This window comes from Leuciscus leuciscus (genome assembly GCF_965113295.1).
Source record: "Leuciscus leuciscus genome assembly, chromosome: 19".
Lineage (NCBI taxonomy): Eukaryota > Metazoa > Chordata > Actinopteri > Cypriniformes > Leuciscidae > Leuciscus > Leuciscus leuciscus.
In genome coordinates this window covers 31,722,824-31,737,213 of record NC_138743.1, presented here as the reverse complement: position 1 = coordinate 31,737,213, position 14,390 = coordinate 31,722,824, and the positions used below count along the sequence as shown (strand labels likewise).

General features: G+C 37.6%; 1 protein-coding gene across 3 annotated transcripts; it reads right to left on the bottom strand.

Moving 5' to 3' along the window:
* Window positions 1-5: 5 nt before the first annotated feature.
* adam17b (ADAM metallopeptidase domain 17b) lies at window positions 6-14,282 on the bottom strand. Of its 3 annotated transcripts, none has more exons than XM_082147485.1 (20): window positions 13,858-14,282; window positions 13,140-13,308; window positions 12,027-12,159; window positions 11,803-11,936; window positions 11,621-11,709; window positions 11,343-11,532; window positions 10,958-11,085; window positions 10,022-10,108; window positions 9,824-9,934; window positions 7,982-8,126; window positions 7,800-7,895; window positions 7,578-7,726; window positions 7,283-7,482; window positions 7,040-7,143; window positions 6,128-6,262; window positions 5,899-6,029; window positions 5,678-5,756; window positions 5,510-5,598; window positions 2,864-2,920; window positions 6-2,772 (listed from the first exon to the last, which is right to left on the bottom strand). In XM_082147485.1, the coding sequence occupies exons 2-20, from the start codon at window positions 13,225-13,227 to the stop codon at window positions 2,392-2,394; spliced, it is 2,526 nt and encodes an 841-aa protein (XP_082003611.1). In that variant the 5' UTR covers window positions 13,228-13,308; window positions 13,858-14,282; the 3' UTR covers window positions 6-2,391. The 3 variants fall into 3 exon arrangements, with proteins under 3 accessions (XP_082003611.1, XP_082003610.1, XP_082003612.1); XM_082147484.1 differs by lacking the exon at window positions 13,858-14,282 and adding an exon at window positions 13,417-13,801; XM_082147486.1 differs by lacking the exon at window positions 13,858-14,282 and having other exon boundaries at window positions 7,800-7,880; window positions 13,140-13,803.
* Window positions 14,283-14,390: the final 108 nt, after the last annotated feature.

Sequence of the window (14,390 nt, the reverse complement as noted above, 5' to 3'; positions counted from 1 at the left end):
CACACTTCACATTAAGGGTGATGTTTTATTTAAAAATGAAAGCTTGCAAAACACCAAGTCAAAAACTATTAAGTTATACAAATCTAACACAGATACAAAACACTGTCTTAACATTCAATACTTTCTCTCTTGACCCATCACAACGTTTCTGGGAATCATGCAGATTATTATGGGCACATTTCTTAACATGAAAAAAGGATTTCACACCCGATAATAAAAATAAACCACGTTTTCAGGGTAAAGTCACGTAATAAGATCTCCTACTTAGAAATGACACAAGAATGCTTGGTATTCTACAAGATCAACACACAAATATATTCCCAAAAGACGATTACAGTTACGAGCAAAATTCTGAAAAAGATGACTGTTTACCCACCAATAAATGACATCGTCACACTCCCTTTTTGAGTTTTCCTGTAGATTACATTGCAAAACACATGGGAGTAAAATACTTTTTCACAAGATGAATAAAAAAACAAATACAAGGCACTTTGGATACTGATCTCAGAGCAGTGTTCAACATCAGTACATTCTTAAGGGAGCAGCTGCAAGAAACATATTCTTGCATACAGTTACAGTCATGGACATTGTGTCGCAGAAAAGTATAATAACGTGGAGAGATAAAACTGATTGCCTGTCTTTTCATTTAACTAGTGACTTTGGTATTTCATAAAAAGCCAATGAGCCAAAAGCGTTCTCATATACCAAACCACACGTATATTTTAAGATATGTCAGTGCAAGTTGCTTTCAGTTAAAACAGCTTAAACATGCCTTTTAGTCTGGGACTAGGCTTAAGCCTTATCTGGGAAACCAGGGGATAATGTCTGCTGGTATAACTGTTTAAATTACTGTAACATGTTACATTCAAGAACAGTACAAATGAAAGCAAAAAAAAGTGCCTCTAAAAAATCCGATTGTCTTTTGCAAACAATAAAAAGCAAGAACACAAGATTGTGCTCTATAGAGGTTACAAAACATAATTTGCTGGTGTGTGAGAGCACATACAAGTAAAATATCAACTAAAATATAACAGTTAATGGTTTTCAAGATCTGTTAGCATTAGCTCAATCCCTTTGACAAAAACAGACCTGTAAACATCTTGGTATTGGGTAGTTAAGATTTAACAATGAAGCTGGTCACGTGTAGATTACTCTGTTGAGATCCAGTGTGCGTGTGTAAAAATATGCATATTGCAATAATCCTAACAGGATTAACAACATTGAATTCCCATGTAATGCCTAGACACTGAATGATTTGTGCCATCTGTTGCTTTATAAAAGACCAGTGCTCTTAAAGGGATAGTTCACCCAAAAATGAACATTCTGTCCTCTTTTAATCACACTCATGTCTTTCCAAACATGTAAGACTTTGTCTCTTCTGAATCTGCTCCTTAAAAGCATGGTTCTTCTCGTGCACAAAATCAGTCTCAATGATTTGTTCAGGAATCGGACTGAAGTTCAACTCGACAATTAAAACTCCGGTTGCAGCAACTAAAATTGAGATGTACGAGAAGTAGTAATAGATATTTTATTCCATATTGTACCATACATCAGAGTAAAAATTTAGGGCAGGGACTTGGTTTAAAGCTACACTGTGTAGGATTTTCTCCCATCTAGCGGTGAAATTGTTTATGACTACCAACTGAATATTACTTTCTAGCCCCTCCCATTCCGAGGGTGTTTTAACTCCTACGGTGGCCGTATTATTTCAAATCTGCCGGCAGTCGCGAGTAATCTCCCCCTCGCATTCGTCACGGTGCCACTGAGTGTAAAACCGCGAAAGGCGAAGCTTGAATTTCCAGGTATGTCCCTCTTTGGCTAATGTATTTTCAAGATGGAGGCGCAACATGGATGCCGCCATTCGAGCGACTCGCTCTAAATGGCAGATTCTACGCTTACGAGAATACTTGATTAGTTGGTAGAAGTAATTACACATTAATGAGCACATATCATTTTGAAAGATCAAAGTGTTTTTTGCTAAGAATCAACTTAAAAAATTACACCGTGTAGCTTTAAGGAGAAGAAATATTTGTCTGTTCCTCACAATCTTATCGTAAGACTTGGAATATTGGGCACAAGTCATATGAATCACTTTTAGCGTACTTTATTTGTGCTTTTGTGTGCTTTGTAATTACTCGGGGAAAGAGACCAACACATCATCAAGATTATCTCCTTCTGAGCTCCACAGAAGTCAGCCAGTCATACAGGTTTGGAACGACATGAGGGTGAATTTTCTGTGAACTATGCCTTTAAAACACTGCATTCTGTTTTAGTTTTTTTCAATACTTGAGCGGCAGGCACATTGCATTTCAGCGCATATGTAATGCTTGTTCTGCTCAGCTTTGAGCATTCCCGATCATATTCCCTTACAATTTCTATACAGTCGCACTCTTAACATTCAGTCTCCTTGCTGTTATTTTGTGCATGTCTCTTTACCCTGAAGGACATGGCATTCTCTCGGTTGTCCGTCAGATCATCAAAGGAGCGCGACACTGTGCCGGAGGTAGGGAAGTCCTCTCCCAGGGCTAGTTCATCCAGGTGGGAATCATAGCTGGGATCTTCTTGGATGGTGGCCATGCGTTGGTGCTCCATGGTGGAGTGAGGGCACGGGGTTGGGGTTAAGGCTGGAGCCACCTGGGAGATCGAGACCGGTGGCGTGCTGGTCTGCAAGGGTTCAGACGCCTGAAAGCGTGGCACCGCAGAGGAGCCCGAGGATGATGGTTTGAAGATCCGCACTGAGGCTGATTCTAGACTGCTCAGCAGCTCTGCATTCTGGGACAGCACATAAACACAGTCAGGCATTTGTTATGCTTCCTATTATCAAAAGAAAAATTACTTTTTCTGTGTTCTGATTTGTACTTACACTGGGGTAGAAGAGTGACTTTGTGTTAAATTCATATTGCTGGTCAAGTTTTTTATCCTAAAGACAAAAGAGACAAGATACATCATCAAATGGATTGTCTTGTAAGAACCTGAATGACTCTTCTAAGAGTGTTGTTTAGTTTCGATCTTAGTGTGAATAAACCTTTGGCCTATGATAGAAAATATTTTTTGTGCTCTTGTGCTCTTCGTCTGTGATTCACAGAATTTTTTGTTTTACTCTTTTGTCTAAATAGGCATTTCGTCTGATTCATTTAACTTTTTTGTTTTGCTCTTGGTGTAAATAAATGTTTTGTCTGCGATTCATTTATCTTTTTTGCTCTTGGTGTGAATAGTTGTTTCTCTATAGCAGAGGTGGGAGTAAGTCACACATGTGCAAGTCACAAGCAAGTCTCAAGTCTTAACCTTCAAGTCTCAAGCAAGTCCGAGTCAATTTTGTGAAAAGCAAGTCAAGTCAAGTCAAGTCACTGCTTTATGTCAAGCAAGTCAAGTCAAGTCGTAGCTTGGGTCACAAGTCACTGGCAAGTCATACAAACGTTTGATGATTTCACTGAATTTATATATTAAAATAAGTTAAAACTACATAAGCTGTGGACTATGGTTTTATTTGCAACATTTTTTTTTTAAATATGCATTTCCACATACAGCTGAGTGGTTACTACAATAAAAAAAATAAAATTAAATAAAATTAAAAAATTTCAAACTACATAGCCTAAAATGTAAATGTAACTGAAATTCAAATTAGGCCAACATTAAAGCATGAAAAATAAATATGCCTCAAACATTGCAGAAGACCATTAAAAGGTATTAAACAATTCACAATTCAAGTATAATGGTTCCTATGCCACCAAATGGCATTCTTCAAACTGGCATCCCCTTTATGGAACATGAACACATCCCAACAAGTTAGATCTTTCCTTTTTAACAAAAGAATAACAAGAAAAAAACAGTAATAATTGAATTGACACAAAACTTACACCTGTCAATCAGGTGGATTGACTATTGTACATTATTAATCTGTGTGAGTGAGGGATTTATTAATATTTGTGAATGAATGTGTGTGCATGTGTATGTGTGAAAAGTGTATTGTTTGCATGTCCATGGTTGTGTTTGACTGTGTGTGTGTGTGTGTGAGAGAGAGAGAGAGAGAGAGAGAGGTGATTTGATTGAGTGTGATTGATTCATTAATATTTGTGAGTGAATGTGTGTGCGTGTGTATGAGTGAAGAGTGTATTGTTTGTTTGCATGTGTGCATGGTTGTGCTTGCAAGTTTGAATTTTTGTTTTGTGTATTTGTGTATGCATGGTTCGGTTCGAAAGTCTGTATGTTTTTTTTCTTTGTGTGTAGGTGTCTTTTTACAATCTTTTAGTGGTATTAACTAGCGATTTCTTTTTACTTACTCTATGCCCTATATACTAGCGTTATAAGCTAAACAGTTTTTAGAGATAAAACTCTTTACATTCGATTATCATGAAAACAAATCCCAGAGAACGGTAGACTGTACCAATGCATTATTAATTATTATTAAATTACAGTTACATGTTTTTTATATTTCTTTTAACATTCAAGTCAACCCTGGGATCATAGCAGACTATATTGGTAGCATATAACTAGACAGTACAAAGGGATGCATGCGGGTAAGAAAAACTGGAATATGGCATATTTTAACATATTTTAACCCGATTTTCATTTTCATTTTCAAGAAAATATTTTTTCTCTGTGCTTTTGTATGTAAGGGATTATTCAGATCATTAAAAAAATCATTAACCCAAAGGCACTCGAATATTATAAAAAATATATAGAAAGCCTTTATTTCATCATGGCTTTAATATTGTAAAATCAGGTGACAAGTACTTGGACAACTATGCGTTGTGGCTAATGAGCCTTTGTCAGGGAGTGTGACCAAAGCCCCTTTCACACAGAGATTCCGGAAAATACACGGATAAAGTGACCCAAGATTTGACCCGGGTTCGTTTGATTTAGGTTCATTCACACTGCCAGTCTGGCAGTGCCAGTGATTTCCCGGAATCAGAGATTGCGTTCACACACAACCCCTAAAGACATGTAATGTCTTAGCAGCGTCTTAAGTTTGCCACGCTTGTGCATTTTTTTCTTCTTCTCTGATTCGATCATAAACTTGCGCATTACGTACCGTTTCACAGCTGGCGAACGATCCCGCGCTTCAGCGTCATCACCACGACACTGCATTATCACGGCTTTTGTTCACACAGCGCGCGTTCCTGCTGCGTCACGTGATTGTTGCGGTGCGTTCAAATACAGATATTTATTTTTAAAAAGACAAGTTATTTCGAGTCATTTACCTCAAGTCCGAGTCAAGTCTCAAGTCATGAATATCAAGTCAAAGTCAAGTCAAGTCTTTTATTAATATTTGTCAAGCAAGTCTCAAGTCCTAAAATTTGCGACTTAAGTCTGACTCGAGTCAAGTCATATGACTCGAGTCCCCCATCTCTGCTCTATAGAAACAACTTCACATTCATTTCACTTTTTGTTTTGCTCTCACCGTAAACAGTCCTTTAGACCATAATACAACTCAAGGTCAGTCCATTATAGTGGCAGACATTTCTTCAGAGCTACAACTAACTGTTAGATGTTAGTGGAGATGACTCACCACACAATGGACCAGAATGCTGAGCGGGATCCAGAAAAGAAGTGAGAAGACCACCACTGAGCCAACAATGTTGTCTGCCAAGAACTTCCCTGAGAACACATACACAGATCTCATATCCTCCATTGGGTTTCAAGTAAGATGACATCACTGTGTTCACAGATAACTTACCAAAAGTATTAATGTCCAACTTCTCAATGAAATCCCACAATCTCTCAATAACATCCTGGACCTGTTTCATGCATTTACCCTGGAAGCAATAAGAACATATTTTTGAATAACTGAACCTAAACCATTTACAATCGTCTTGTGAACTGCTGCGATTAATCAGCAGCTTCAATAAATGTCTTACATGATGTAAATAAGTGTATGTTGTGAACACTGCCACTCACCGCTCCATCACAAAAGCCCACAGTGCAGGGTTTGCCTTTCCGCAGGAAGATGGGGTTACCCTTGTCATCAATATAAGGAGTGCACACAGCGCTCTTATCCTTGCAGCACACCTTACAGGAGTTGTTCGTCTCTGGAAATGACATACAGGAAGAGTAAAAAAGTGCACGTCTCCTCAAAACAGACTTGCAATATACCAACAGTATTAGCTTTATCAGAAGCTCAGTTTACCATTGCAAGCACACGACTGCAGGCTCTTCACAGCTTCACAGAATGGGATGCAATCTCCGTTCAGACACCGCCCATTGTCCACACAGATGGTCTTATTAGGGACGTTCTCTGGAGGAGGGCATGCACTGCTGAGTCCTGTAAGAAGCACAGAAGAATAGAGTTTCAGTGAGGACAAAGAGCTATGCAGTTAAATCTCATCCGCAAGGAATTTTGCATAAAGAAAATGAGATTCTTAGCATTTCAGCATTGTTTTCCATGACATTTAAGCACAATTTCTTCCCAATTTCTTATTACTATAATCCATACGGATATTTTACTTCCAAAATCTTCTATTTACCTCAGAAGTGATTCTCATTATATCATCATACAATCTCAAATGACAACCATAATATATAAATATTTCATAATTTATATAATACAGCATAATTTCTTTGAATTTCAGTAATGAGAATTGGATTTTTTTGCATAAGGGTATTGATGTCACATTGCAAAATATTTTACCATAAAAATCTATTGTACCATAAAAAGCAAATATGCAAAGTATTATTAAAAAGTATTATATAAAAGCATTTTTTAAAAAATTTTTATAATAAAACATAATTGCACAAGTAGTGTTGTTACTGTTAACTAAAGCCAAATCAAAAACAAAAACTAATATTGATCAAATTTTAGTCATTGAAATCAAATAAAACAAAAAAATAAAACAAAAAAACTTGAGAAATTGTGCCTGGGCAATTAACTAAAACAAATAAGTTTATTCAAAAATACAAGTTAATTCAAAATATAAATAAATACTATAAATCTTCCTAAAACTGTTCTCAACCTGAATTCCTAAACATGTTGATCAGATATATAGAATCAAAGTAGTATATTCAGTTGTGTAAACTTGAAGCTTGTTAGTTGATGCCTCACCTGTACAGTAAGACCTTCCCTTGCAAGTGGCATTCATTGGCTCCTGACACACCTTGCCCTTCCTCTCAAACATGCAGTCTTTGCAGCACGCACTGTTTCGGTCACTAGAGTCAAGAAAAAAAACACAGAAAAATTAAAGACAGAAACTGACATATACCCAGGAGATTTTGGGTGAACCGTCCCTTTAATTCACCATATCTGCATCAGCATTTTTTATCATGAGGCCACATGGAGGAGCTGTACCTGCACTGCACATTGGGCCGAAGTTTGCAGTCTGACGTGCAGCAGCGGTCGCTGTTGAGGTGGATCAGTCCAGGATCACACTCCTCACCTTCCTCCACCCGTGAGTTTCCACACACATTGCTGTTCCTCTCTCTGAAGCAAGTGGAGGCCTTGGCCTTCAGACTCTTTACTATGGATTTCTTGCTGCAGATTGAAAACAACTATAGGGGAGCACCAAAACAAAACACTTACAAACTGATCACGTGACGCTGTGAACAATGACACCAAGCTGAATTCACATCGACGAAGGACGTACTTTGTTGTTAGAGTGGTCCCCGCTCACCGCAATGGGGTACATTACGTATTTGCCCCCCTGATCCTCTCTGGGCACGCAGTCCGACACAGTATCTGGATCATGAACAGCACCAAAGTTGTGGCCAAGCTCATGAGTGGTAACCAAATCCGCTTCCTGTTGGTATATAGTCAGAAAATTAGCTTACTAAAATAAAAACGACAAGAACATTTGTTTGGACTTCACTTGCCTTGGTAAGAATGGTTTTTCCATAATTTTTGGTGCTGGTTAGTCCAGTGTTGAGGTATATAGCACGATTGTCATTTCCTGAAGGAGGACACTCTTAAGAAAGACAGATGACAACAAAAAACAAAATGTCTAAGCATGGGGAATGTGTTAGACCAAATTGATTGATCCATAACACTCACTCTCAGAGCAAAGACCTCCAGGAAAGCCTGGTTTGGAGGGAGCCACGTAAGCCAAGCCGAGCGTGCCTTCATCAAAATCCTGATATGTGAACAGATGAGCCAAGCACACTTGGGATGCATTATCTGCAATGTCAATGCTAAATTGCTGCAGGAGAAAGACAAAATGACAATTCTTACTACAATTATAGCACAGCTGTTTATTCGGGACCAATCAGGTACCCCAAGTTCATTTTGTTTGTTTTTGGCTTGCTTTTCTATTTGCAAGCAAAATAATGTCTTAAAGGGGTGGTATAATGCCCTTTTCACAAGATGTAAAATAAGTCTTTGATGTCCCCAGAGTGTGTATGTGAAGTTTCAGCTCAAAATACTCATGTTAAAATTGTCACTTTTTGAGTTTTTGTGTCTGTCCCTTTAAAAGCAAATGAGCTGCTGCTCCCGGCACAGAGGGCGGAGCTACAACAACTTGTTCTTAGCAGCTTCGATTAGACATGCACTGAAAATTTCAAAAACTTTTAGCCTTTTATGTTCAAACCGGAGTCAGACAAAGATGGAGAGATTCAAGAAGAAGTGACAACATGTAGACGACATTTCTGAATGGTTAGTTGATGAATTTATGTTGCTTGAGTGTAGTTATCTTCATTGATTGGCATATTCTGTCTTGATAATCTATAAATCGCGCTCCCGAGGGAGGGGTTTATGTAAATTTTAGGGTTAGTGATGTCACTAACCCAGGAGGAATGCTGTGTAGTCCCAATCAGCCGTTTGTTGTAGTCCTTATAAAGCGATTTAATTAAAAGAAAATATCTCCCTTTGCTTTGAAATACGAGTGTCGTAATTTTGCAGATGTTGTTTATACCCAAACAGCAACATTAAGCACTAACTAAAGTACTAAAGTTAGAAAAGTTAAATCATAATCAACCACCCCTTTAAGGACATAAGGACTACAAACTACAAGGATGCAAGTTTACATGCTTGACGAAACAGAATATCACTGTAACTTATGTAGCAACAACTTGCTTCCATTCAGCAAGGATGCATTAAAATGATCAAACATGACAGTAAAGACATTAATAATGTTTTCAGTTTCAAATAAATTCTGTTCTTTACATCCTAAAATGTATCACAGTTTCCACAAAAATGATTAAGCAGCACAACTTTTTTCAACTTTGATAATAATAAGAAATGTTTCTTAAGCACCAAATCAACATATTAGAATGATTTCAGAAGGATCATGTGACACTGAAGACTGCAGGAATGAGGCTGAAATTTCAGCTTTGCCATCAAAGGAATAAATTATTTTTTTATTAAATATTAAAATAAATGATATATTAAAACCGTTATTTTAAATTGTAATAATATTTCACACTGTTACTGTTTTATAACATATTTTTGATCAAATAAAAGCAGCCTTGGTAAGTATAAGAGACTTTTTTACCAACCCCAAATTTTTGAATGGTAGAGTATCTTTTCAAATCACTCAACGTTTACAATTCACATTAGAGGTATGACTATGGGTAATCTGTGTTGTAGAACAAAACCTAAAAGTATCTTTAAATAATTGTACCCACAGACCTTATTTTACTCAAATCAAAAATCACACAAAATGGCTGGAAGATGCTAATTCTCCTCCGTAGTTTTAGAACTACAAAGCATGTTGTTTCTCTTTGCTGGTTCTCTGCCAAAACAGAGATGGATAATGAAACAATACACAAGTCCTCAATGTTCTTTACTCTCAAATAGAAGCGTCTCTCATCGTTTCAAATCAGCACAGCTCAGAATACAGAAAGGGCGCTCTCATTAATTCAGTCATTTGCGAAACTCCCACAGTTCCAGCTCGCTCACCTCCAGGAGCCTCTTGACGTCCCAGACTTGTTTGTTCTTCACAGGAGTCCCTTTCATGTTGAAGTGGGCACCTCCCAGTGATACTTTTGTGGGTGCCTGGTTAATTATGATCTGAAAGAGACAAATGCTTGTTGCCGGCTCCAAAATAGCATTTCATTGGAGTTCTTCACCTTGTTCTCCTCAAAGAACCACGCTTACCTGCTGAATCTGAACTCCATAACCTTTATACTCCTCATCCCAAGACGTATTGCGGTAAATGTCATCCACGCGATCAATCAGCTCAATCTAAACATATCCAAGGCAAATTTGTTAGACATCTGCTGACAACAACTTTATACAACCTTCTACTCAGATGACAATGTGGGGGGGAAAAAAAGTGGGCCTCAGCAAACATCCAAGAGGGCAACAAAATGACTTAAACCTACTTTAAAATTTTCATTACAATATTGTTCAAAAGTTTGGGGTCAGTACATTTTTTTTTATGCTTTTAAAAGAAGTCTCACCAAGGCTGCATTTATTTGATAAAAAAAATAGTAAAAACAGAAATATTGTGGAAAATTATTACAATTTAAAATAACTTTTCTATTTGAATATATATTAAAATGTAATTTATTCCTATGAATTCAGCATTCAGCATTCAGTGTCACATGATCCTTCAGAAATCATTCTATTATGTTGATTTGGTGCTCAAAAAACATTTCTTATTATTATCAATGTTGAAAACAGTTAATATTGTTAATATTTTTTGTGGAAACCGTTTTTTCTTTCATTCTCTGATGAATAGAAAGTTTAAAAAGAAAAGCATTTATTTTAAATAAAATCTTTTGTAGCATTATAAATGTCTTTACTGTCACTTTTGATGCAATTTAATGCATCCTTGCTAAATAAAAGTATTAATTAAAAAAAAATCTTATAAACCCCAAACTTTTCACTGGAAGTATATGTCAAGCACAAAAATATTATATCGGTTAGAAATTTGAAATTGTAGTCAGAATGGTTGAGAAACACTGGTCTAATAAGCACTGGCACATTTGCATCAGAATGATTTTATGCTCAATTAATGCAGAAATGTGTTTGTGTGTTTCATGAATAGGGCAAAAATGACAATATCAAAACAGAAGACTTTTTATTTACCAGGTAGTTGAGGGTGGTGCTCTCCTCCTCACGGCCCATGTATTTGAAAAAACGATAGTCGGCCACAAGCAGCAGAGGGCAGGTGTTCTTGCTGTGGTCCGGGGTCTGTCTTCTCTCTCTCATGTGCCCTGTGGAACAGATGCAATGGAGTGAAAAAGATGGCAAAAATAGACAAAGGGATGAGAAGGCGAGAGACATAACACATGGGTGACAAAGTAACTATATAAAGTGCCAACTCGCATTACACTGTCTAGATCTGTCTCAGATGAGCAGGAAAAGTCTCATTTAAACCAGATGTGTTGTGACAGAGAGCCATAGAATGAGCTTTCAGGATTTAATAACCAGTTTTGACATGTTAAACATGCAAATTAACTCAAAGACTTACCATCCTCCTCCTCTTCCCCTTCATCTAGTGCTCTGGCAGCCCGCACACTCTCTGGCAGCATCTCGGAGGCATCTGTGCCGATGTAGCCGCACACTTTTGAAGCCGCCAACCGGCTCACGTTCCTGATGTCCTCAGAGCGATATACAAGCAGCCGGTCATCATGCGAGTCTTCGATAAACCTCCACAGGGGCTGCAGTAACCAGATGAATGGGTTAACAATTATTGCATTCTCTTCGCTGAGTGGCATAACCATTAGATTTGTGGTGTTATAATAATACCTCAATATTGTATTCGGCTTCATCAGTAAGAATATGAGCAGTGAAGTCATTGACACCGATATGCGCTTGTACACGGGAATTCTCCTCTCCTAGAAATTAAGGGGGAAAAAACAATGTGAACTGCAAATGAAATTCGCTAGAACCTAATTTTTAGACGTTAAAATACATAAAGTTGCAGTTACCAATGACGTGACCGATGAAGAAGTTTTCTCTCTGGACCTCGTACGTCTTTTGAGTGCCATCTTCTCCTACTACCACAGCCTTAAAGTCATGAGTGAAGAGCTCTGTGTTGGTTGCCAGGTACAATTTGAAATGCCTGGGAAATATTTAGGAGAGCTTATTAAATGACTGAGGTCTAATCTTGGCGGTGACAGTGTTTCTTGGTACATGGGTGACGAGTATTCACCTCTGTAACGCAGTGAAACCGAGAAGCCTCTCTGCGTGTGTTTGTGACTGGACATCTCTCTTGCGGACCGAATGCTGTTGAAGACTGGACAGCTGAAGAACATCAAAGTCTGACAGCAATGAGCTGAGCTGGTCTGAAAGAGTCACAGTGAACAACTCGATACATATGACTGAATTAGGACCAGTTCATTTTAAAGTGGAATTACAGGTTTCAAGGAGCAGTTTGAAGGACTTGGGGTATCTGTGGTTTCTCTTACTCCGTAATCGCTAAAAATGGGTTTCTCTCAACTATGGAAAAAAATCTAAAAGTAATTGCAACTTTTATCTGACAATTCTGGTTTTATTTCTCACAATCTGTGATTTTCTCAGAATTGCAAGTTTATAAAATACAATTCTTAACATCTCACAATTCTCACAATTTTTTCTGTCAGAATTGCAAGTTTAGAGATGTAAATTCAGAATTCAGAGGGAGAATTGGGAGATGTAAACTTGCATTTCTCAGATAATTGTGAGAAATACTGAATTGTGTCATAAGATCACAATTCTGAGAAAGTGTGAATTGTGACACAATTCAGATTATTTCTCAATATTATCTCAGAATTGAAACTTTTTTTTTCCTCTAAGTACATCTCGCAATTCTGACTTTTTCTCAAGAAATCTTAGGAAACTGTCAATCCCTTCCACTCCTTCAGAGCTCCAGTCCATGGCTTGTTTTTCGTAACAGGGAAACAATGATGCTTTGGCTTCTTTTGCAACGATTTTCGTTGACAAAGAAAGAAAAAAAGGTTAATTAAATAGACAAATTTGATTTGTCTTAGTTTTTACAACCACTGTCTATACTACATAACTAAAAAGGTTTTGGTGAAAGGTCTGGTGCCACAGTAAACTCTTGTAAGAAAAAGTCTTCTTTGCAATTGAGCTTCTTCACAAAATGTTTGGTGAAAGTCATTCAGTCCAATGACAAAAAGTGGATCTGAGATCTGAAACTACAGTACGGGATTTGAAAAAGCACACTAGGTTATGATGATGTAATCGAAACAACACACTCTTTCGATTTAAATGTATCCATAATTGTTTCAAAGTATTCCTATTCGTATTATTCCCAATAACTCACCGTACTCGTCGTCTAGGACATCCCTAATGGGTCTCCTTGAACACTCCGTCAGGAATAAAGACGCCAGAAAGAAAACGATGCGTTTCATGGCGAGCACGTTAATGCAGCATACAGTACTTCACACAGCAGCAGCAGCAGCAGCATTTAATCCCATGGATTACCAATCTGCCTGAGATCAACATGAACATCTGGACATGGCCAAACAAATGTACACGCACACATCTGGCTGGATAAAACAAAGCCACAAAGTATCAAAGAAGAACAAAAACACGCTCACTTCAAGACGCTCTCGTCGCTTGATGTTATAAAGAAAAAGATTCACTCAAAACCAAATCATGCCAACATCTGAGACTAGTGAAATACCCGGAAGTGTTTAATGTGAGATGGATGGATCAGATTCACCTCGCCAGGAAATCCCTGTTATTAACTCTACAGCTCGTGTTGAAGGCGTCATCAAAACACTGATTTGAAGGGCGCTTGATTTTAAATTCACGCGTGACATTACGCTGAGTATTTTAAGTGGGTTTTAGAGAGTGTATCCGCGGTTTGAGTTACGTAAGTGGATAAACTCTCGGGCTGTGCTCAAAAACTAGTGAGCTGTCTATCTAGACCGCATTTAGTGGGCGTCGCATGCGGGTGAACGTGTGTCTCTAGATAGACAGCTCACTGAGTTTTGAGAACAGTCTCAGTCTCGTAGACTCTATTTTTAAATTCTTACCTCAAACCCCATGAAATTCAGCCTAGCGTCCAGGCTCACTTGGGGGACAGTATACACGCAGCTGAAAATCTTTTATTTTGGCCATTATCACAAACTCAAAGCATTCAATTAATTTGTACAAGTAATTATTTTTCAAATTACTTCATCTGTAATTGAACGTGTGAATGAGGAAACAGCAGAATTGTGCTGATATATTTATAGTTAACCATCATGTATCGTTTCCTCTTCTGGAAAATTGTGCAAAAAAAACACTGATGCCATCCTGTACCCAGTCATTTTAACCAATCATTTGCATTCTAGAATGAAATTATTTTGATTATCATTAGACATGTAGTTTAAGTTAAGTAATGTAAAATACTACTGGCTAAAACAATAAAAAAAATAAGGGATACACAAACTTCCCATTTCAATTGGAAATGCATCTACAGCAATAAGTCAAAGAAATTGTTTTTATTTTGTCACTATTAAAGAAGTCAAAATACTACTTGAAAACCAGTCAAAATGCAGTACATCATCAGTCGCCAGGAAAGACT